The sequence below is a fragment of the Lissotriton vulgaris genome, chromosome 2_1 (genome assembly GCF_964263255.1).
Source record: "Lissotriton vulgaris chromosome 2_1, aLisVul1.2, whole genome shotgun sequence".
Classification (NCBI taxonomy): Eukaryota; Metazoa; Chordata; class Amphibia; order Caudata; family Salamandridae; genus Lissotriton; species Lissotriton vulgaris.
The window spans coordinates 257,685,946-257,709,189 of NC_141687.1; the positions used below are offsets into that span (position 1 = coordinate 257,685,946).

At 45.0% G+C, this 23,244-nt stretch overlaps 1 protein-coding gene across 1 annotated transcript in view; it reads right to left on the reverse strand.

Moving 5' to 3' along the window:
* AATF (apoptosis antagonizing transcription factor) overlaps nucleotides 1–23,244 on the reverse strand; it is a 400,768-nt gene that overhangs the window by 195,677 nt on the left and 181,847 nt on the right. The window contains exons 5-8 of the mRNA XM_086954897.1: nucleotides 21,364–21,478; nucleotides 19,566–19,767; nucleotides 15,303–15,467; nucleotides 13,972–14,055 (exon numbers count right to left, since the gene is read on the reverse strand). Of these exons, the coding sequence (XP_086811023.1) occupies nucleotides 13,972–14,055; nucleotides 15,303–15,467; nucleotides 19,566–19,767; nucleotides 21,364–21,478 (566 nt within the window). The remainder of the gene's footprint in view (nucleotides 1–13,971; nucleotides 14,056–15,302; nucleotides 15,468–19,565; nucleotides 19,768–21,363; nucleotides 21,479–23,244) is intronic.

Sequence of the window (23,244 nt, forward strand, 5' to 3'; positions counted from 1 at the left end):
GTGGAAGCAAGATGATGAGACGGCGTTGACTTGTCTGGTCATCGAGAGGGAGGAGTCCAGGATGAAGCCCAGGTTGCGTACGTGGTCTGTTGGTTTGGGAGCGGTGCCCACGGCAGGGGGCCACCAGGAGTTGTCCCAGGCAGAGGGTGATGGTCCCAGGATGAGGACTTCCGTCTTGTCTGAGTTCAGTTTCAGGCGGCTGGTCTTCATCCATTCGGCGACGTCTTTCATCCTATCGTGTAGGCTGGTTCTGGCGGTGTCGGGGTCTCTGGTGAGGGAGAGGATCAGCTGGGTGTCGTCGGCGTAGGAGATGATGTTGAGGTTGTGTTGGCGTGCGATGGCTGCAAGAGGTCTCATGTAGACGTTGAAGAGGGTGGGGCTGAGCGATGATCCTTGTGGTACGCCGCAGATGACTTCAGTGGCCTTGGATCGAAACGGGGGGAGGCGGACTCTCTGTGTTCTTCCGGCCAGGAACGAGACGATCCACTCCAGTGCCTTCTCCTGGATGCCGATGTTGCTGAGGCGTTGAACTAGGGTGCGGTGGCAGACAGTGTCGAACGCTGCAGAGAGGTCCAGGAGGATGAGTGCAGCTGTTTCCCCGTTGTCGAGCAGGGCTCGGATGTCATCAGTGGCTGCGATGAGGGCGGTTTCGGTGCTGTGGTTGGCTCTGAAACCGGACTGCGAGGGGTCGAGGGATCCGTTCGTCTCGAGGAAGGAGGCCAGCTGTCTGTTGACTATCTTCTCGATGACTTTAGCAGGAAAAGGGAGGAGCGAGATGGGGCGGAAGTTCTTGAGGTCGGTGGGGTCCGCTGTTGGTTTCTTCAGTAGGGCGCTGAGCTCGGCATGCTTCCAGCACTCCAGGAAGATGGCGGTGTCGAAGGAGGAGTTGATGATGTTCCGGAGTTGGGGTGCGATGGTGGAGTCGTCTTTGTTGAAGACGTGGTGGTGCACGGGTCGGTGGGTGATCCGGAGTGGATGGTGTTCATCGTGCGGGCTGTGTCTTTGGTGGTCACTGTGGTCCAGGTGCGGTGGGTGGTGGTGGGGGGCGTTGGTTTGACGGTTGGGTGCGTGGGTGGTGCGCCAAAACTGTTGTGGACGTCGGCGATCTTGCGGCGGAAGAACGAGGCGAGAGAGTCGCAGAGATCTTATGAGGTAGTGATGTCGTCGTTGCCGGTGCTGGGGTCGGAGAACTCCTTGACGATGCTGAAGAGTTCCTTGCTGTCGTGGGCGTTGTTGTCCAGTCGGTCCTTTAGTGATTTCTTCTTGGTGGTGCGGATGAGCTGATGGTGTTTGCGGGTGGCTTGTTTGAGGGCGGTCATGTTGTCTGTGGTCTGGTCGAGGAGCCAGGCTTTCTCGCGGGTGCGGCAGTTCTTCTTGGAGACCTTGAGTTCGTCGGTGAACCAGGAGGCCTTCTTGCTTCTTGGTCTGCTGGGAGGGTTCTTCAGTGGTGCGAGGTTGTCGGCGCAGGCGGTCAGCCACTGTGTGAAGTTGTGGGCTGCTTCGTCGGTGTCCGTTGTGCTGGCGGGTGGGCTCTGGCTGAGGGCGGTGGTGAGCTGGTCGGCGGTGATCTTGCTCCAGCTCCTGTGAGGTACCTGTTGCGGGTGGTGGTGGGTCGTGGTTCTTTTGAAGCTGAAGTGGACGCAGCTGTGGTCGGTCCAGTGGAGTCCAGTGGCGTGGCTGAAGGTGATGTACTTGCTGGAAGAGAAGACGGGATCAAGCGTGTGGCTGGCATAGTGGGTGGGGGTGTTCACCAGTTGCTGGAGTCCGAGGTTGGTGAGGTTTTCCATCAGGGCGGCCGGGTTGAGGTCCTTGTTCTCCAGGTGGAAGTTGAGGTCTCCTAGGAGGATGTAGTCGGCGGAGGGGAGGGCGTGCAGGCTGATGAAGTCGGCGATGTCTTCGCTGAATTGTGTGCGTGGTCCAGGGGGTCTGTAGATGAGGGTGCCTATGAGGGTGGTCTTGGGGTCGGTGTGTATCTGGAAGTGGAGGTGTTCCGCGGTGGCGAAGGTGTCGTCGGAGTCGGTCGTGATGCGGATGGTGTTCTTGTGGACGATGGCGATGCCTCCTCCGGTCTGGTTGATGCGGTCCCTCCTGATGATCTTGTACCCGTCCGGGATGGCGATGGCGATGTCGGGGGCTGAGGAGACGTTCATCGAGGTCTCCGTGAGGAAGGCGATGTCGGGTGATGTTGCGTCGAGGAGGTCCCAAAGTTCCACGGCGTGTCTGTGGACGGAGCGGGTGTTTAGCAGGAAGCACTTCAGGTGGTTGCTGCTGGTGTTTGGCTTGGCGGGTGCGGTGCAGGTTCGGAGGCAGGTGAACTTGCAGCTTTTGCAGGTGAAGAGTCCGTGGGTGCGTTTCGGGGTGGCTCGGTAGCAGGCGGGGTTCCGTCCGGCGTTGAGTGCGTTGAGGCTGGCGGCATCGTAGGTCCGTCGGGTCGTCTTGCATCGGCGGGAGCCAGGGGTCCTGGCGCTGGGCGCGGGCCAGGCGCAGACGGTCTTGCCTTTGGCGCGCCTTCGGCGCACAATCGGCGCGCCCACTGCGCGACAACGCTGCACGTCAACGCTGCGCGTGCGTGGGGGCGACATAAGAAGGAGCCGGGAGGGAGGAGCAGCTGGGTGGCCAGGGCAGCGAATGGGCAGGAGGGGGGTGGGGCCGCAGGGAGGCAGCGGCGGGAAGGGAGGGCAGAGGGTGGCTCAGCGGCGGCTGGGTCGCCCTGCAAAACGTAGAGTGAAAGAACGAGAAAGAAGACGAGAAAAACGGGAAAAAACGAGTAAAAACGAGTAAAATAAAATTAAGACTGAGGCAGCAAAGCAAAGGCAACAGGGTCACCAAGGGCACCAGAGGGCTGATGGAGGCAGTAGCAGGGGTGTGTGGGGGCGACCTCGCCTGGTTACAGGCTCGTTAAACATCAGAACATTCACCAGATGATGCTTCATGAGCAAGACGACCGGTACAAATGCTACCAGCAACTATCACAATTCAGGATAATAACATCTTGTCTGAAGCCCAGCCAGGTCCCACCTGAGGCAAGGCACCAATTCATCACTGACTGGTGACGAGGTTGAAGCACTTTTCTTAACTGACCTCTCAATACAATTTCACTCAGACCACTAACCCCACTCTACTACAGAGACTGAAGAAGCTTCATTCCTTTCACAGTAGCACTAAGTAATATCCCTCTCAACCTATAACGCTTGCCTTCTGCATTTATGCACGTATCCCTCAAGGCTCCACAATCATGCCCCTCCTTTTCAATACCTATCTTAGTCCCTGTCCACACATCAAGGCTTACAATATTTCCTGCTGCACTACAATGATGACACCAAGAACATCTTTAATCTGGAAAAGCCTGCTAATACTGGTGAACTGGGCACTTAAAAACAGAAATCCTACTGCGTGGAAAATCGTCTGTGATTCAGAAATATGCCTTGTGGCTCAGGGAACTAGCAGCAACCCCAAGACTACCAGCAAAGTCAGGAACCTCCGAGTCGTCATGAACAAATAAATCTAACAGGTAAATAAGGTAACCAAACAATCCACACGTTCTGGATCCTGATGCTCATCGCCTACTTCTAGCATCACCTAGGTGATCCAGGTTACCATCAAACTCATACCCTCCCAGCTCATCTACACCAATGCTATGTGCTTCGAACTCACTCTCAATTCTTCTACTCTACTTCCATCAATCCTTCTCTACTGAAGTGCAGAATAACAGCAATTCCATATGAAAAATAAATCCACTCCAGAGGCAATCAGGGAAAAAAGGTGGCTTTCATCCTATATTGCATTTTGCAAGGAAATTTCGGTATCTCCTAGAAAGGCTGATATGACTTGAAGCAACACAAATACAAATGACCCCAGCAGATGATGATTAACAGGAAACTTTAAGTCGGTCATAGACTTCTAATTGGTTTATTTTTAATCTCGGACTAACTTTCTCAGCGTATCTCATCCTCAGCATTTTCAGCGTCAAATAGGGCCCAGGGACTTGCAGTGACTGAGAACATAGCTACTACTGGATGCTGCTATAGTCCACACTGCTGTTTCAACCTATCTTACCTTACGTATATCCTTGTGTTGCCTCTCACTACTACATTTTAGCTTCTTATGATTTATAGTAATTTTCAATCTCATGGCCAGGATACTGGGTCCACTTTCTGTTTCGATTTCAAAGATAGAAAAGGGACTTTTGGTTCTATAATGTCGGTTGATATTTTTGCATTTACCGTTTCAATACGGGGCAGGGTTGCCACAATTGAAACAGGAAGAAGACTTGCCTTCTTGTGGCCATGCAGTAGTAGTCTACAGACTCCAATGAAGAAAAGTGGCAGTATAAAAGTAGGAATCCTAATTTCAGTTACCATAACTGCGCATTGCATTAGCTGTTCTTTGGCCTACTATTTCCATCATTAATGGCAAATTTTCTTTATCATTAATGGGTTTATCAATAATATTTTTCATCCATGGTGAGCCATTTTCACAGCGGGCCATTGGAAATTTGTCTTAACAATGCCATAACAGCATAATGTGAACTTCATTCATTTAGGTCCTATGTAATGTTGTGCTACATAGCATACATTACTTTTACTACTGGTGTGGCAACACAGGGCCTTGGGTGTTTCATATTTGCAAGACACTGGATTTGCAGGGGCATAGCTGTTTTGGGGGGAGGGGGGACGGGGTTGGGGGGTGAATAAGGGGGTGTTACCCTCCCCTAGGTTGGGTACGTTCTCTCTCTGGTCTCAAAATGTTGATTTGTTTGAAAGATATTATATTGTAAGCACTCCTGAGGCACTGCCCCCTTAAGCCCCTCTCATGCTCTGCTTCTCATATAATGTATTTTCACAAAATACTCCAGCGTGATTGTTGGGAAATCTGAAGTTTACACCCTCCAATCTTAGTGGCCAAGCTAAGCCCCAGCAGCTTTGCTTGCAGACCAGAGTCAGCTTGCATGTTGTAGTAGTATTAGAAAGTTATTATGAACAGTGGTCATATAGCTGAGTTGGCAAGCATGTCAGAATCTGGTTGTGTGCTGTAGTACTGTGGGTTGCTGAAAGGCACGGATGTAGAAATCGGTACTGCTGTGCAAACGTAGTTTTCAAAATGTGGAGCAACTGACAGTGTGCGTTCCGGGGTTCGGGTGACAGGAGAATCAATTACTCATTCCAGGCACTACACAAGTGAAAAACAGCTAGTGTGCTTTTGAAAAGGAAAACTAAACAAAATGGATAATTTAAATGAGTTTTGATCAAATAAAAATCATCAATGAGCATCACGTTTTGTCAGTATTTTATGGGGGATAGACCCTCTGCCTTCAAAAGGGCATTACACATTTGTCTTGCTTGCAAAATTTTCAATCTGGAATGATAAAGGAACAAACAGCACCCTTTTAGGACTTTTCTTTTACAATGTCATCTTCAGATCCCCTTTGAAATGTTTGGATCAGGTGAACGAATTACTTACCTTCAGTAATGCTCTTTCTGGGAGAGGCACTATCAAGCTGTAGATTCCTCACCTTTTCAATATTCTTCAGGCTTCATTCTGGAACCAGATACTTTTCAGCAGAACTCCTGCTCACCAGTAGGTGGCACCATGTGGATCTGCCCATACGCAGTTCTGCCATGGATGGGACAGTTGGAACTTTACCGCAGCCACTCCTGCGCACGGACATCGGTTACTTTCGAGGCTATCCAACCCCCCAAAACGCAGAGCCCCAATATCAATTTGGATGTGACCAGTGTGCAGATTCCTAGACTTGGGATCTTATTAATTGGTGGAGTCCAATCGCAGAACACGGAGGATGGGAGTGTCGGCGGGGAATCTGCAGCTAAAGTCCCTACCAGAAACAGCATTACATAACATAACAAACTTGTTCTTCTGATAGAGAATTCTAGCTTCAGGTTCCACACCTTTTGAATGGACACCAATCTACCTATTTGGAGGTGGGTCTGTGAATGGACTCAAACCAGAAAGTCCTCTTGGTGCACCCGACTGACCAGACAATAGTGCTGCGCGAATATATGGAGGGACAACAACATAGCCGCCTGGCAGATGTCCAGGACAGGAACTCAGTGTGCCTATACAGTGGTAGCAGTTTTGGCCCTGATAGAATGAGCATGCAGTTCTTCCGGAGGCTTTTTTTTGGCCAACGAGTAGCAGATCTTAATTCAGAGCATGATCCAGCAGGAGATGGTTCACTTCTGCATAGCTTTGCCTTTTCTCGCTCAAGAGAACCTTACAAAGAGGTGATAGCCTAGCCGGTGTCCTCAGATATTATCAGAGCAAATCCTCAGCCCTTTCTTGTGGTCCATTAACTGTGATTAAGTCAAATTGGGGGAACTGTTCCTAAGGGAAAAAGTAAAAAGAGATCGATGCCATGGATAGGACATCAACAGCAATCCTTAAGATTATTTCTTGTTGCCCGTATACATCCCTATGGATGTCATGCTTTATCATTGGGCCGGCGCTGCAATGACCTACGGTTCCCCCGAAGGGTCACATTAGCAGAGATCTTTTACATTTTTACTGTAGTCTGGTGAGTGCAAAGGTGTTCAAGTGGGGTGGCTTTGATATGTGAGAAGGAGTGAATTAAAACTGACTGCGGGATGTCGAATCATACTTTAATATACAAACTCCCATGACAAATTAAAAAACAATAATTAGTTGGTGCTACTTCGGGGTTATGATGTACCCACGTAGCTCAGTGTATGTAAGTAAGGAAAAATCGGGTCAACATGTTTCGCGCCTCTGTCTAAAAATGATGTCTGGTGCTTCTTCAGGACCAGACAGCAAGAATATTAAAAAGATCTCCGGTAAAGGGACCCTTTGGGGGACCCGCAGGGCATTGCATTGCCAGTACGACGAGGATCACCCGCCCGGTGATGAAATAGGACATCTCTAGGAGTGTGTGAGGGCAACAAGAGAATCTTGAGGATTGCCCTTGACATCCTGTCCAGAGCCTAGATCTTTTTTCTTTTTACCTCAAGAGCAGTTACCCCCAATTTGTCTTGATCATAAAATTTCGGAGCACAGGTACTGGACTTTTATTTGCTCCTAGTCCTCCCCTGTCTCTTTTCTCTTGATTGCACCCTTTAACTGTGCCCAGAGCAAAGCCTTGCTGGGCTAGGAAACAGCACAAACAATAGAACATCACATAGCTTGACCGGTAGGGGTTCTATCTGCCACAAATTTGTCTCAAAGACAGGCGTATATCGTTTTTGTCGAGGGACGTCTGACTGTCAAAATGACAACCACCTCAGGAGGAAGGTTGAAGGTGATCAGCTGTTGCCGCTCAGACTCCATGCATGAATGTGAAGAGTGCAAAGAACCATGCCTTACTGCTGACAGTAGATCCTCCTACAGGGGCAGGCTGATCAGAGGACAGATGCTCATGCCAGGAGTTTTTGATACCAAACCCTCCTGTGCCCAGCCTGGAGCAACTAGGATGACTTGGGTCCCACAGTTTCGATCTTAAGAATGGTATCAGTGGAAAGGCATACAGGAGTCCTGAGTTCTACTCAAAGCGGAATGAGTCTTTGAGCGAGAGACTCAATAGAAATGCCAGCATGCAGAAGTGCCGACATTGGGTGTTCTGAGCAGTGGTGGACAGATCTAGCCAAGGTTCTCACCATTCACGAAAGAGACCTTATACCACCTCTGGATTTATCTGCCACACATTGTCAGCTAGGTGCTGATGCTTGACCTCATCCACTCTGGTGTTCAAAAAGCCCACTAGTTGGTTCACAACCAGCAAATTCACTTGGTGGGCCAGGCATTTCCAGAGATGCAGGGCCTCCTCACACAGGGTCCGTAACCCTGCCCTGCCTGCTGCTACAGGAGTACATGGCAGTGGTATGGTCTGTGGGCAACTGTATTAGCCTCCGTCTGATGGACGGAAGGAAGGCTTTCCATGGCAAGTGGATGGCCTCAGCTCCAGTAGTTTGATATGGAGCTGGGACTCCGCCGGAGACTAGAGGCCTCTGATCACCACCTCTCCCAGATAGCCACCAAAATCCTGAAACGATATATCGCTCACCGCTGTCAGCTCTGGGTGGGGAAGGGTATGGGTCTGCCACTGGCCCAATCGTGGTATAGCAACCCCTACTGTAGATCTTTTGCAGGCTCCTGTGAAATCAGGATGTGGTCGGAGAGGGCTCGTTGATGGTGAGTTTACTGAGACTTCCAATTTCACTGCACAGCCTCCATATGCCACCTAACGTGCTCGTTCAGCAGGATATAGTAGGCCATCAGTATCACAGTTGAATGCACTGAAATCTAGGACCAAGGCTGAAAGGTCAGGATTATAGCCTGAATGTCCTGGACTCTCCTTTTTTGGGGAAAGGCATGAAACCAAACTGTGCCCAGAATGGCTCCAATGAAGGGGAGCATCTGAGAAGGAGTCAGGTGTGACTTGGGCACATTGATCGTGAACCCCAGAGATATCAAGAGTTTCATCGTAGTCTGTAGGTGGCTGATGACTGATTGGAATGAGCCCACCTTCAACAGCTATTCATCAAAGGTAGGGGAAGACTAGGACCCACTGACCTCCGAAGGTGAGCTGCCACCATCACTTCTGTGAAACCAGAGGGGCAATAGTAATAACTAAGAGGAGCACTCAAATGCTCCTGCCCCACCATGAACCAGCGGTAGTGATGATGGGCCTGCAGGACAGGTAAATGAAAATAGACATCGGCTCTAACGATGGTTCATGAAGGGGGAGGAGCATTTTCAGTGCTCCTCTAAATTATTACCAGTGCCCTTCTGGGCCCAAAGCTGCCATCTAGTCTCCAGTGTCGAGCGTGGACAATACCTGCGCACCAGTGTGAGCATCTTAGATTTTTCCTTCTGTAGGAAGGTATTGAGAAGGAGCAGGTCTAAAATAGGGTGAATTCCTCTGTCTTTTTTGGGCATCAGAAAGTAGATGGAATAACACCACATTCTACTTCTGGCGCAGGCACCCTATCAATAGCCCCTTTGGCCAAAAGGGTTTGCACTTACTTCTGTAAAACAGTCCCTCGACCGCTGTCAGTTGTGGGGAGGGGATGGGGGCACAGTGGAACGTGCAGTGACATGGAAAGGAAAAGCAGGGCATACCCAATCCAAACAATTTGCAGGACCCACCTGCACCATATTATGGCCTGTCAACCCAATAAGAATCGTCTCATTCTGCCTCCCCACGGGGTGGATGTGCTCTGCTAAGGGCACGCTAAAGGGGTTTGGCACATGGGGTTCTAGGGGAAGCAGTAAGATGAGTGGCCTGTTGAACTTGACCATGGTGGGTGGTGGGCACCAGGGCCTCGACCGAGAAATTGCTTGGAACAATGTTGAGGCTGGATTGGCTGATGGTATAGGGTGCTTCTGCCACAAAAGGGGCGATAGGGTTGATGAGGCTGGTGAGGTCACTTGTGTGAAGATAATTCACCTAGATACAGTCCGATCCAATTTTATGGATGCCAAAGAAGACATCTCAACCCCAGGTAAAAACTCTTTTTGGACTGTTTACAGATAAGAAATGTGTGCCTGCCATTTGATCTACTGGCATTTCCTCATGTGTTTTTCGTTGTCTGACATTTTCTCATGGAGGTAGGTTTTTCCACTCTGCTACCATCTCCTCGCCAGCTCCTCATGCTTCTATTTCATCTTCTTATATACCTTACATTTTTGTAAATTATTTTGGGAAAAAATGTAAATTATTTACTGCAATCTATGAGTCAACCTTTTTGCTATTCCTAACTGAAACCATTATCTTTATATTTTTTCATTACTTAATTTGATATTAAGTTCTTTCTTATTTTTTGCGCTGCAAGACCAACCCTGTCTTACCTTTATCTGTAATTATTATTTCTTTTAAATAATTTTGAGTTAATCAATAATATTAAATTTAATTAAGCCTTCTACTTGTCCATACACAATAAGTGTAATTGAATTGTTTTGTTAAGCTAGCCAGGTGTTTTTTATTATTTTATTAAAGAGAGAAAACTTACCTTTATTTGATTTATTGTCTTTGATTAAATAGAAAAATTAGCATTTAAATGTTAAAAAAGGATTTCTTCGTGTGTTTGCAGAACCCTCACCTGGGATCGCTTTTTAAATTCACAAAAAATGTCACTCCATCAAAACGAATTACCCAAAAATACAATCCACAAATCTTATTATTTTAAGATATATTTACACAATACATTATTTTATTTTATATTATTACAAATAATATATATACATATTCACTGGACAAAACAGAGTTAGAAACTGACTTATGGTTCAGGCTCCAATGCAACAAACCACTGAAGTTAACCAGTTATTGCTCTTTAATTTCTTTCTGTAGGTTTTGCAAATGGGTAATTTGACCATGGTGGTCGGTGCAAGGTAAGTTGTGTGTTATGTATGTGTTTTGATCATCAAAACTAGCAAATTTCTTTGATTTGTCACATTTGAGCCAGATCCCAACTCCATTTTACACTGTTTTTTTTCCAGCGAATTTTGTTTTTTTTAATGATGTAGTTAATTTCCAACCCCTGCTGCGCATAGCCTATGACTGTGCCCTGCGAGGGCTGGAAGCAAGGTCTGGCCTGCAGCCCACAGCCTTCAGTGGTAATATGAATGATGTGTATTCCAGTGAAAGAGAGGATCTCTCACTTGGAACAAACAGCAACTGAGAAAGGAATGAGAAAGGGGTCAATCCACAATATCTTGGAAACACAGCACGGCCGAAGTGCATTGAAAACAAACTGCCTGGAAACACAGGGCAGTGCACAGCTTATGTGAATCAAAAACAGGAACCCTAAGAAAATTAAAGTGGGAAAATCCAGTGAAACACATCCACCCACTAAACCCTCTATATAGCCTACTCAAAAGTCTATTTTTTGATTAGTCATTAACCCCTTCGATGCGGATGACGAGCTCAGCTCGTCATCAGCCACAGGGGGGGGGGGGGGGGTGCGGATGACGAGCTGAGCTCGTCATGTAACGCGGCTTTTGGAAAAAAGCCGCGTAGGGGAAAAATAACCGCCGCAGCGATGCGGTTAAGCACTACATTATTAAAATACTATGCAAGCAGCGCAAGAGTGTGTTGAAAACATGTATCATTACCAGTCCAAAGGCTGGAATCCTTTACCTGGAATCACAGTTAATCCTGAAATCCTGCCATTTTGTATTGAATAAATCGGACTAAAAGGGGTGATGCTCAAATGGGTTTCATCCTACCTCTCAGACAGATGGCAAGCAATAAACTTACCACCTTTGAAATCAGTCTACAAAAGGATGGAGCATGGAGTTGCGCAAGGCTCCGCCTTGAGTCGTATCTTGTTTAACTTTTATCTAAGGCCGCTGCCCACCCTGATGAAATCTTTTGGGATTAAGATTGTAAAATATGCAGACGACACCCAACTGATTATCTCATTAGATACATCAGATACAAATCTGATAATTAACCTCCACACCCACCTGAAAGAAATGGCACAAGGGCTTGACCAGAACATGTTGGGATAAGACAGAATTTCTCTGCTGCTCCGGAAGTTACACAAGAACAACTTCCATCCAATTTTTTGCCTTGGTTAATGAAATCAGTGACAAAATAGACACACTCAGTACACAACCTAGGGGTCCATTTTGATTTGAGGCTCTCAATGGAAACACAGGTAAATAAAACAGCATTGGTATGCTATGGTTTATTAAGAAGCCTAAAGAAAATTGTTCTGCTGCAACCACAACCCTACAGGAGACTGGTGGTACAGGCCTCCATAATGAACAGACTGGATTACTGCAATGCACTACTTTTAGGTTGCCCTGACTACTTGCACAAAAGACTCCAAAGGATCCAGGTGCGGGACGCTAAACCTGCACTCAACAAAGGAAGAAAGGACTCTGTAACCTAAGCACTGCAGGAACTTCACTGGCTCGTGGTAAAGGAGTGGTGCACATTCAAAGCTCTATGCATACTTCATAAGGCGCTACATGGCACAGGACCCAGGTCCTTACAACAGAAATATACGCCCTATAAACTAGCACAAAGACTATGGTCATCAGATACCCACCTGCTAGCAGTGCCCCCGTTCAAAACAACATGACAGGGTGGCAGAGCTTTCGAAGTAAAAATGGCACAACTATGGAAAAGCCTGCCACTTCATATTAGGAATAATAATAATAATAATCCACATTTGTAAAGCGCACAATCACCCGTACGGGTCGCTAGGCGCTGGGGGCCGTCGGGAAGATTAAGCAAGCTATTGCCCAGAGTCACATGGTGCTGGGCTAACCTGCCGCCGGTGCCGGGAATCGAACCGTGATCCCCAGATTCCAGAGTCAGTCGCCCTAGCCGCGGCGCCACACCTCTTCCCACACCCACACCTATTAAGTTTCGAAAAGAAGTGTCTATTTCCAAGGTAGGAAGAGTAAATTTCATATATGCAAACTACTAGCCTATACCTACTTCTAAAGGTTACCCCTTAAATACTGATAGCTGGGTGATAGTTACCCTTTAGAAATATTTGATAATAATAAAGCACCATGCATGCCCACCTGGAAAACACTGAACACATCTTGACACATCTACATTGCTTGATCTCCTATGGGTTGTATGCACCTCTGCAAAGCTCTCAACATTATGCACTTTTCAAAGGTAGTTCTGCAAATACATGGTTGGAATACTTGCATTTTCCATGAAACACAGGCATTCAAATACTGCCCTTGGAGAAATGGAGATAGACCAAAGGTCTCCAATACCTGATCAGGAAATGCACAACAGGGTTCTTCGGGTAAAATCACAGTGCAAATGCATTGGTTCTCTACTCTTCTGTGTACAAATATGTTGTGTTAAAGCATGCGTTATTCCAGAAGGCAATCTGACAACGTCACATCCTGAAAGGTCTTCCGGGGTAATCTGGCTTCCTAAACACTCAGAGGGACTCCAGGAGCGGATACTGGCTTCCTTCCTCAAGAAGCTCATACAACAGACCAAATGCCACTCGCGGCGCATGGGATAGATTATAGTCTGGTGGGTCTTGGGTAGGGTCCTAACACTTCTTTAAGTAATGCTGCCTGAGGGAGAGCATCCAAATACAAACCTAAGAAAGATTATTAATGCATATTTTATAGGACCATTTAAATGCGTTCACTGTCATATCCATGATAGAACGTGGCTATCCAGTATTACAGACATTATTGTAGGTTATATGTATAGAATATTTATGACCATGATAGTAGCTGATAATTATATGTGTATTAAATCAGAGTGCCCTTGGTGGTAATGTGATGAACAGCTCCCTTACGTTTTCCTAGGTACATCCCTTTCAATCATTCCCAGTATGATTTAAGGAGAAATTAGGAAAATATACATCTAAACGTATGCTTAAACAATTAATAACTGTGTAGTTTATCTAGGGTTGCAGAGTAGTGTTTATATGATTTAATAGAAATATATCCCACCATTTGACTGGGAGATGTGGTTTCACAAGACACACTAGGATTATTATTTTCGATTTAATTTTGTTTGAAATGGTCTTGATTTGTTTTCCCGTCCATTAGATAAAGATGGGGTTCTAAGAACCTTCGGAATCAAGGGATTCCTCCAAGATTCGCTCCTTCGCTGTTGAGGTACCTCTAGATGCCAATTGTATTGCTATTTGGTACGTTCTTACAGTACCCATTATCTTGCATCAAATGTCGAAGTAGTGTGAAGAATTTGTTATTGTTACAGACTTTGTCCCAACCTGTTAACTGGTCTCGTTGGCACTCCAGAAAGTAAAACTATGAATAAATATACCTTTGGGCCCATTGCGGTGTCTAGTGTATTTTCGACAAAGGCAGCCGCACATTCCTAGCATAATTCTGGTGGCAGGTCTACCACTAAGAAGGAGACCTTCTTGGGATCTCGAGGACCTACTCAGCTCTGCTAGTTCATAACTTGGAGTTAGTGATCTCAGATGTCACTGTCACACACAGCTTTAAAACCTTTGACCCACTGTCCATCGAGAAGCCTACCTGATGATAGAAGTCATCATCATCGAAAATTTCTTCATCCAAATCTTTTAGGTGAGCATTTGACTTTCCTTGACTCGGGGGCACCTTAAAGAGCAAAAGATAGCTTCATAAAACACTGTTAATTATTTACAATGTACAGGGGCTATAAACATCCCACACTAAATGTATTTAATCACCCCTCAAACATTTAGTCCATCAATAGCCAAAGACTTTGCACTTAATAACTAAAACCAACAAATATGCTCACTATAGGTAGCAACATTCTTTCTTGCTTTCCCACACTTAGACACTGGTAGAAGAAACAACATTGTAATTCCACCTACTCTTCAATGAATCAATGTATGGCAACTTAAGAAGTGTGGCTGTGCTGGTATCCAGTATCCAAGCGCTACAAGGTTTGAAGGCAGCTACACAAGTGGAAGTTAGGGCACTTATATGGTACTGAGGCTAGATAAAGATGAACTGGGCATGGCTAGCCAGGGTCACATACAGGCAAGCTGGTATCACATAGACCCTTTCAGCAGAGAGAGGGTCTGGGCAGATGGAAAATATTGAGTAGGCTGAGGATGCCTAGATTACTAAATATCCAGATGTAAAATACAAGTGGGCTGAGTGACATGTAACAGATTTAACCACAGCCTTAGACAATTTACTAATGTCTTGAGCAATGGGGCAGTCAGAAAGAGACCAAATATGGTGTGCAACAGGATGGCTCAGAGAGTTAACCCTCAGTGTTAACATCAGATTTGACATGCACTCTACAAGACTGAATCCCAGCAAAGCCAACCCCACCAGCCACTCTTCTGAGATCAGCACATTGAATACCATTAGAACCGGGTGACAGGTACTACATTATTTCTGGTGACCAGAAAGTGCAGAAGTGTGGTATGAAGCCCAATCATATATTTTTTTATAATAGTGAACGTGAGAAGGTTTTTTCTCCTGATTCACCCAGAAGAGCTTGAGGTAGATTGCACTGGGATTTTTCTATGGATACGGCATGGTCAATGAGGAAGACATCGTGAAACATCAACAGCAAAGAACCTCAAGAAAATCAGGTTAAAAAAAAAATGCTCAAATATTTTTCACCCCTTAGTGATACCATGTACGAGTTATAAAATCACTTGTACCAGTCCAATTCCCACTCTGGTCTCAAATCTGAGACATCGCACTAGGACATTGAAATAGTTGGGGTTTTACACCCACTGCTGCCTCTGGAGTTGCCAACAGCAGAAAGTGTCCTCACTATTCAAGCAAGGTAGTGTTGTATCAATATATGCGCCCATCAAGGAATTTCCCTCCAATCATAACAATAAACAAGCAAGACTTACCTCCTCTCCTGGCACAGACTCTGGCATTGGAGCGGAGTTCTGCTCGGGTTTCCCCAACACTCGATAGACGGAACGCTTTGTTTGAGTACGCCGCAGAAGTCTTTCTTTATCCATCATAACTTGGTCAATTTGGGTCAGGATGGAGCGTTCAAAGGCACTGAAGCCCTGCAATGACACTAGCTGTGGTCAGACACCATGGACCAGTGAGGCACTCACTCTACACAGTGCAAAAATATAGCAGGAGACACCACAATAGCCATGTACCATGCTAAAGACACCCCACATGTACACATTATAGAGTGCAGCAATTATTATACAACATGGGATCATGCGGCAGCCATGCAGCACTCAGGACATACTCCTGGGCTCTTGGACAGCCACTGCCCCCCTGGGGACAGAGCAGCCTTCACACGCCATGGTTACACGTCAGCAGAAGTATGCAACGAGATCCTTGAGTTGTCCTTACAATCAATGTGACTGTTGAAAGTCTTTTACAACTCAGAACAATGGAGGAGACATCATGCAGCACATAAAACTGAAGAATTCATCACACATGGTAATGTGGTTCCACAAGGCAGCCCAATGCTGCAGCAGTTATATGCCACAATACCATGCCAACCCTAATGTACAACAAATAAACGAACCAAACATAACTTTTAAAAAACATTCATGCTATTTAGATTTATATGCATTTATTTACAGAAATACACAAACCGTCCTCGGTTTCCATGTCGGTTTGCGTTAAAAATATATGCTAAACCATAAATTCATGCATGGATGGAGGTAGGCCTGGGAAAGCTCCACACAAAACGTCGCCACAAAAGAAGTTGTGGACGGTATGGCGTTGAGGCCAGATGAGGGCGGCCTTTGTTTGTTTACACGTGTATCCACAGGCTGAATAGTGGGACTGCTCCCACATTTTTAAATGCCCTCGGTGAGGGCGCAGCACTTCTCGGCCCCATGGGCAGACACCCCTATTTCATATGAAGAGTTGCTTCGCTTCTGTGCCTTTTCTTTTACAGCGCATCAAGGAATGCTGCCTGCAGTCTCGGTTGCAGTACAGCTGCCGCCATCTTTGATTTTACTTAAAAACAGACACCAGGGATAGCATCATATAAAATGTGTCCGCAGTAATGGCATTGGTGGCGGTACTGGGAGTATTACATAAGCGTGTCAGCGGTATTTGAATCTGTTCCTGGGAACGCGGCTTGTGGAATTTTCATATGTTGTGGAAATTATTTAATTATCTTACTACTGCAACAATGGGAAAGACATAATATAATGGCATCTGATGCCAACACCAATCACATTGCAATTTACTGATGACCAATTAAAATACAGCGCAAAATTTAGCGAGAGACCCTGTTTATGCGCTGCTGCCAATACCGCCGACAAACTCCAATAGCGTTGATGCAAGGCTATATAAGTAAAACATCCAATTGCTGCAAGGTGTGTCCATTTTTTTAATCTATCCTCTATTTGACCTTTCAGCACCTTTTTTGCGTGAACCTTCTATAAACCATCTTCTCAATCCCCGTTCTTTTAAAAACCTGTAAGAATGCAAATTATTAAATAACTGCGCTTAATTTTTTCATCAGTAACTGCAGCTGCTGCTTCTATTCTCACAGAATGAACCTGGGCCCTCATCTGAGTAGCCAAAAATACGATACGCGTGTGGTAATCTGATGCGGTAGAACCATATTTCTAAAGCACAGAAATAGCACATTTTTAACCGTCAGGAAAAAGTATGTGATAACTACACATACTTCAATATCGAAAATTGGAAAGTGCTTTCTGTAAGGTATTCTCAATTTATTGTGTAAAACGCTACATCCACACTAACGCCAAATGCCCCAACTGCAGTAACGTACCACAGATCACAACACCAGCCTACATGATGTCCGCGGTGTCCAAAGCGCGGTTTCCAGACCTAATTACCGTTTCAGAACAAAGGTCTTGACATATTTTGGTCTGCGTGGGTTTTCAATCAGATAATTTCTCTGTCCCATGTGAGTGCACTTGACAGGGTGTGATGTATTAACGTGTTAATGTTGTGAATGCTTTCATTGGGTAACAATCTGTGATGTCATAATGGAATGTTGGGCTGGTGAGGCTGAAAGCAGAGTATGAGGCAGCTGGAGGGGGACCAGGCATGGAGCAGGGAGCTGGTCACATCAGGTCTCCTAACAAGCCTTCTCTCGAGGAATCCTAGGAGGATAGGTTTTAATTACAAACACCAGCCGGACTCCTCTGTAGAGAGCACGAGAGAGGGTAGAGGCTTCTGAATTTAACACACAACTTATATCACTGTTGCACTGAGGAGGGAAGTGGACCCAGTTGCTACAAGACTATATGTGAACTACCAGGATCCTGCTTAAGAGACAGAGACACAAGGTTTATCCCAAGACAATGACAGACGCTGGCAGGTGGAACTGCATATGAGAATCAGAATGTGGTAATTGATTACAACCACAGGAGTCTAAATATATTTAGCTCCCCAGAAGAACTTTACAGCCAGTCAGTTACCTTTAACTACAGCAGGGCAGAAATGTAAAATATATATCATGCCATAGAAAGATTGATTAGTCCTCAGAGACACATGAGAATGATTGTTCCTGGATACATCTAATGCAGGGTGAAAAAGTATGAATCCCACATTCTATACAAGATGCGATTCTCCTCGTGGGAGACACCTTCTCAGCATAATTATGTCAAGCTTATAGACAAAGGAGAATCATACAACGTGCAGAAAATGGTGCTAATCTTCATCTGAAAATGACCCAACACTTCCATGGGTGACAGAATGATAGACCTCACAAGAAAGAGGTGACCAACCAGGGGCTGATTTACATCAGGACAATTCAATGGACGAGCTACTTAACATAAGGTTCAGTAATTGTGGTACACAAGTTAGCCATAGACATGTTAAAATATATGTTATTGTCCAAATACAATGTGTAACCAAGGAATGTGGAGATCTAACGTAGGGGCAGTGCCAAAGAGTCTTTAAATCTCAAATTAACCCTGTAATTATGTACTCCCTAGTCAGCTGATAGTCACCAGTCTTTTTCAAGAGCTGAAATGAGATTCATCTCTCAGTAATCTCGGAGATATTGGAAGGTGCCCACAAGACAGAAGGGTGTGAGAAACCTGCTTTTTCCCTAAGGTTTTGTTTCATGGAGACCAGACGATTTTTTGAAGTTTAGAATATTTATTTATGGATTATAAAACACCAATAAGAATCATGTCATTTTAAAGGAACTCCCCCAATATGAAAGTAAAGTATATTGTTCTAGAATGCTAAATATAGATAATGCTTTATATCCAAGCCATTATTAATGGTTTGCAATATAAAAACAGGTGCCGCTGTCCATACAGCAAGGTTTTTAAGAGTCGGATGGAGACTGATTTATTACTTGCAAATTAAGTGTATTTATATTAATTATGTATTTTTATTCATAAAAATATTTTTCATGGTTATTTCTTGGTAATGAGTTTTCAGTACAGAAGCGCTGTGGATTGATCTTCAGCAAAGGGTTCTGGGTGCTTAGCCTTGAGACATCAAGAGAGCGAGGATCACTTTAGTGTTTACAAACCTACAGAGTGACGCTAGTGGAAAGGTCACGGATTAGTGAGTGTAAGGCTATTCCTCGCTGATAGCATAAACCTGCTGCAATAACCAATCCAAACTTTAAATAGAAACATTAAATAAAAAAAAGGATGCTCAAAAATCATTCAAGAGTGCACTGCTGAGGTGCCGACTGCGGGGGTGGGTGGGTGAGGGAGCTGGACAAATGCATGATCGCTGAAAAAGAGGTGTTTAAATTGAGAGGATGCCCCACGAAGTGGGACAAAAAATGGGGCAAATGGAACACTTACCGGGGGGAGATATGAATCTCTCCCACTGTGGAGATGGAGATGTGAGAACATTAACGGACGGACATTTATGAACAAGTGTATGTGGATGCACTAATATATGAAAACTATAGTTGCTTCATGTATTAATGTGTTTTATATGATATTGATACTGTACTATTGGTGACCGCTCAGTTCAATAAAATAATAAAAATATCTTTAAAAAAAAGAAAGAGTGCACTGCTGGTTGAAAAAACTTGTTCATGTTCGGGGACAGAGTGAAACTGTTGAGGGTTCAAGTCACGGTTTCATTTAGACCTTGACATTCTTAGATTGTGGTCTTGACTGTGAATGCCTTGGATTACAGTTTCTTAAAAATTATTCTTCAGTAAACAAGCACAAGCCTACCTTCCCAAACCTGCCCGAGGCAAGCTTGGTCTTCTCATGCCACTTCTGTAAGGTGCTGTTCCGGAAGGGCCGGTAATCGGCAAACCTCTTCGCCATGAACTCAGGGTACTCGTCCATCTCCAGTTTACGCTTCGGGGGTCCTTTGCGCGTCTCCTCTAGTTCCTCTTCTTCTGCCTCGTCATCGCTGGGGATTTCTTCATCACTGTAAGCCCAATGATGTGAGAGCAGTAATTACAAGACAAAGCCATTGATACCTCTGGGCAGAATACCTGGGGCTTGGCAGGGTTCTGGCCTGTGCTACACACAGTTGACCACACCGTCTCGCAATCTTCAGGGGGCTGGGAAGTCTACTGGGACAAGGTTGCAAAGCTCCCAAAGTCACAGAGGTATGCTAAAATGGTGCAAACCAAATAACAAAACAAGCTCACCATGTAGAGCAATGTCCCAGGCCATAAACATGTGAGACAAGACCAGAAGAATCTGGGGAGCCATGGAAACTGGGAGTCGACAACTTATCTACAGACTGGACAGCAAGGTGACAAGGGAAGTAAACATTTAAGAACAAGATGTGGTTCACTGGATAAGCTGTCACCGGGCCTTGGTGGCAGGCTAGACATTGCCTGTTTCTGCTTGCTATTGCTAGCTGGCCACTATTGAGTAGGCTTGTGTGTCAGCTCCTTTATCCCAACTAGACATGTTTGATCTTTTCTTGCAATATTTCAGTCTAGTATCACCCTGCTTGCATTATGTGCCCTAATGGACCCAGTCGGTATCTTTTCGAGCCACGAATGTCTGATCATGCTCCTTGCTTCACAATATTGTTGCTGTCATCCTGTCCTAAGGCATGAGACTCCATCTTCATCAAAACAGGGACTTCTTCCCAAAGCAGCCAGCAAAACAAGCCCACCTCAACCTCACAGCCAAAACATCAAAAAATAGAGTAATCCTCAGAATCTGCAACTTCTTCGTCCACCTCTGTCTCCTATTCTATGCACTTAACCCCTGAATAAAGTGAATCGCTGCATGGTCAAGGTTTAAAGATCCACTCCAATTTCCCTCCATTTCTCTGACCTCAGCACCCCGATACATCAGTCACCTCATAAATAAAGTCAGTCTACCTCTGGTCCCCGTACAAGCCGCTCATCCTGGTATCCAAACACATCCATGGCCATGATCCCTCAGACCTAGCACTATACGCTTCATCACCAAACCATCCTCATCATCCCAATACTCCCTTGTGCCACTTATGGGTGATGATCATTCTACTTCTCCATACGCTCACATTTTAAGAGCTCCGCTCACCCCTGACCTCAGCTACCACGCACAAAACACTTACAAAACGTAGCTCAACCACCATTCCATCCGACAGGGTACCAGAATCCTGTGCCATCCACAAAGGCTGATATGGACACATAATATACTACAACTACCCCTCGACACAGTGAAATATAATTCATGTAATGTAGTCTTGTATGGTAGTGTTTCACCACCAACCTTTTTGTTCACCTAACAGCCTCTTTTTCTTATCCAGCCACATTTTACCATAATGTCTGCTTCTTTGCACTGATGTCCCACATGGAACGTTGTTGATTAAGATACTTTAATAAATCTATCCAAAAATCAAAAGTATTATTCAGAGGACGACGCCTCATGGACTGATCGTAATGGAAAACAATTATTATAATTTCTACAGATATCGGACTTCCATATTTGAAACCAGGTTAAATAATATTACAAGAGTAGCATTCCCTTGTTTATCATCCCATTATATTGTTTTACGCCTAATAATTTTCCTTACCTGTCAGCTTTCGCTTTATTCCCATCTACCAGATGCCTTGTGTCTGAATACTGGTACAAAAGTTCATCTTGCAGTTCTACTAAGGACCTCATTAATGCCTTTAGCGCCTTGTAATCTACAAAACAAAACACAGCAGCATGAGCAATCATGTCTTATACCCGAGCTGAAAAGATCAAAGAAGTATCATTGCAATTTGCAAGAAAGAGTTAACGGCTGATGCACAGGCTCAGGAGTGAATAAAATCTAGATTCTAATTTAAATTTTGAGCATCATTTTACATCTTATGCAAGCTAGATGGGATCTATGGAAACTGAATTTTTCCTTGAATTCACAGAACAGATAAAATGATCAGTAGCGGGGTCAAGGCACACTTCTCAAACCAATGCTACTCAACGTAACTTGTAAGGCAAGAATGCGTCTTCAATCCGTACTAATTCATCTCTTGCACTGTCTTATTCGAATGCCAACAAAGTTCTTGAACATTGCAAATGTTGATTGATTTCTTGAATTATTTGGAGGTCTTCTCTTTGGACTTTCATCTTCGTAAACAACATTTCTCAATTTACCCAACATACTACTACATTCTGGTGCTTAGCTATTTCTAAGTGCTCCTAACTTAATCACAAGGGCAACCACAGGAACAAGGAGAGAAGAGGACTTAACCAGGATCACAGAATTGGTTTAAGTGACAATGCTGTCCTCGTTGCCCAGAAGGGATACAGCGAGGAAGAGAAGATAGCTCTCGTGCTCCAAACAGAAGCGCAAGGCAAATTACAAATGAACTGGGCCACCACTAATATACGCAATTTTCTAAAGTACGAAAAACTCACTTTAAAGAAGTGAATCTGGACTGTTAACAATACCACATCAGACAAGACAAACACCATTCCCCAGAACAATGACCATCAACCCATACATTCTTATTCAAGACTCACCCGTCATAATCGGTCACCTGGCTGAATCAACTCAGTCTTGTGAGCTATGAAATTATCTACCAAATTATTCAATAGAAAGCGAAAGAAAACTGGCTGCTAATCACTCAAACTTGCTGGCCTTCCTAAACAAAGCAAACTCTTAAAAATCAACAGTTTGATGGCATGTCCCATGGTCCCACGAGATTGGCATCACTCAATTAAAAATCTGTTTACCAACCTTCAACTTGCTGAGAGATGATGCAGTTTATGCAGAGGAGAGACAATATGGGTAAAACTAGGGACCAATTTTGACTCTGGTGACATTTCTACTATTAGACATTTTGCCCGTGAATGCACTTCAGCTGTGAGTTTATCAGACCAAAAATCGCATTTTAAAACAAAAATATAGTGGTGACTGTATTTATGAGTGTTTATTATGGAGGGAACTGGTTTGGCACTAGAATCCTCATAAATGATTGTTGGGTGATCCGTTGCAAGACATTGCTTTTCGAATTTGTTGAAGGTGTCCAGACCTAACCTCAGCTGATTAGAGGGAGGCGGCAGTCATCCTGGCTTTTAAGACCTGTGACGAGGACATGACTTTCCCTTATAATAATAATAATAATAATAAAAATAATAATAATAAGGATAGCTTATAAAGCGCTTGGTTACGCAGACGCGTGTCCCCGCGCTACAACTGAAGAACTCTGTGCGAGGTTTGCAGACCAGTGATCAGTTATCTGGAGAACAGGTATGTTTTTAGATTCTTGCGGAAGCTGGACTCAGTTGAATCAAGGCGGAGATGGAGAGGGAGGGAATTCCAGCTTTTTGCTGCCAGATAGCGGAAGGAGCGTCCTCCCATGCGGGCCCTTTTGACTCTAGGAACCTGGAGTAGGCCCCCATATGAGGAACGCAGATCGCGTGCTGGTGTATACCTTGTCACTAAGTTCTGGAGTGGAATAGGTGA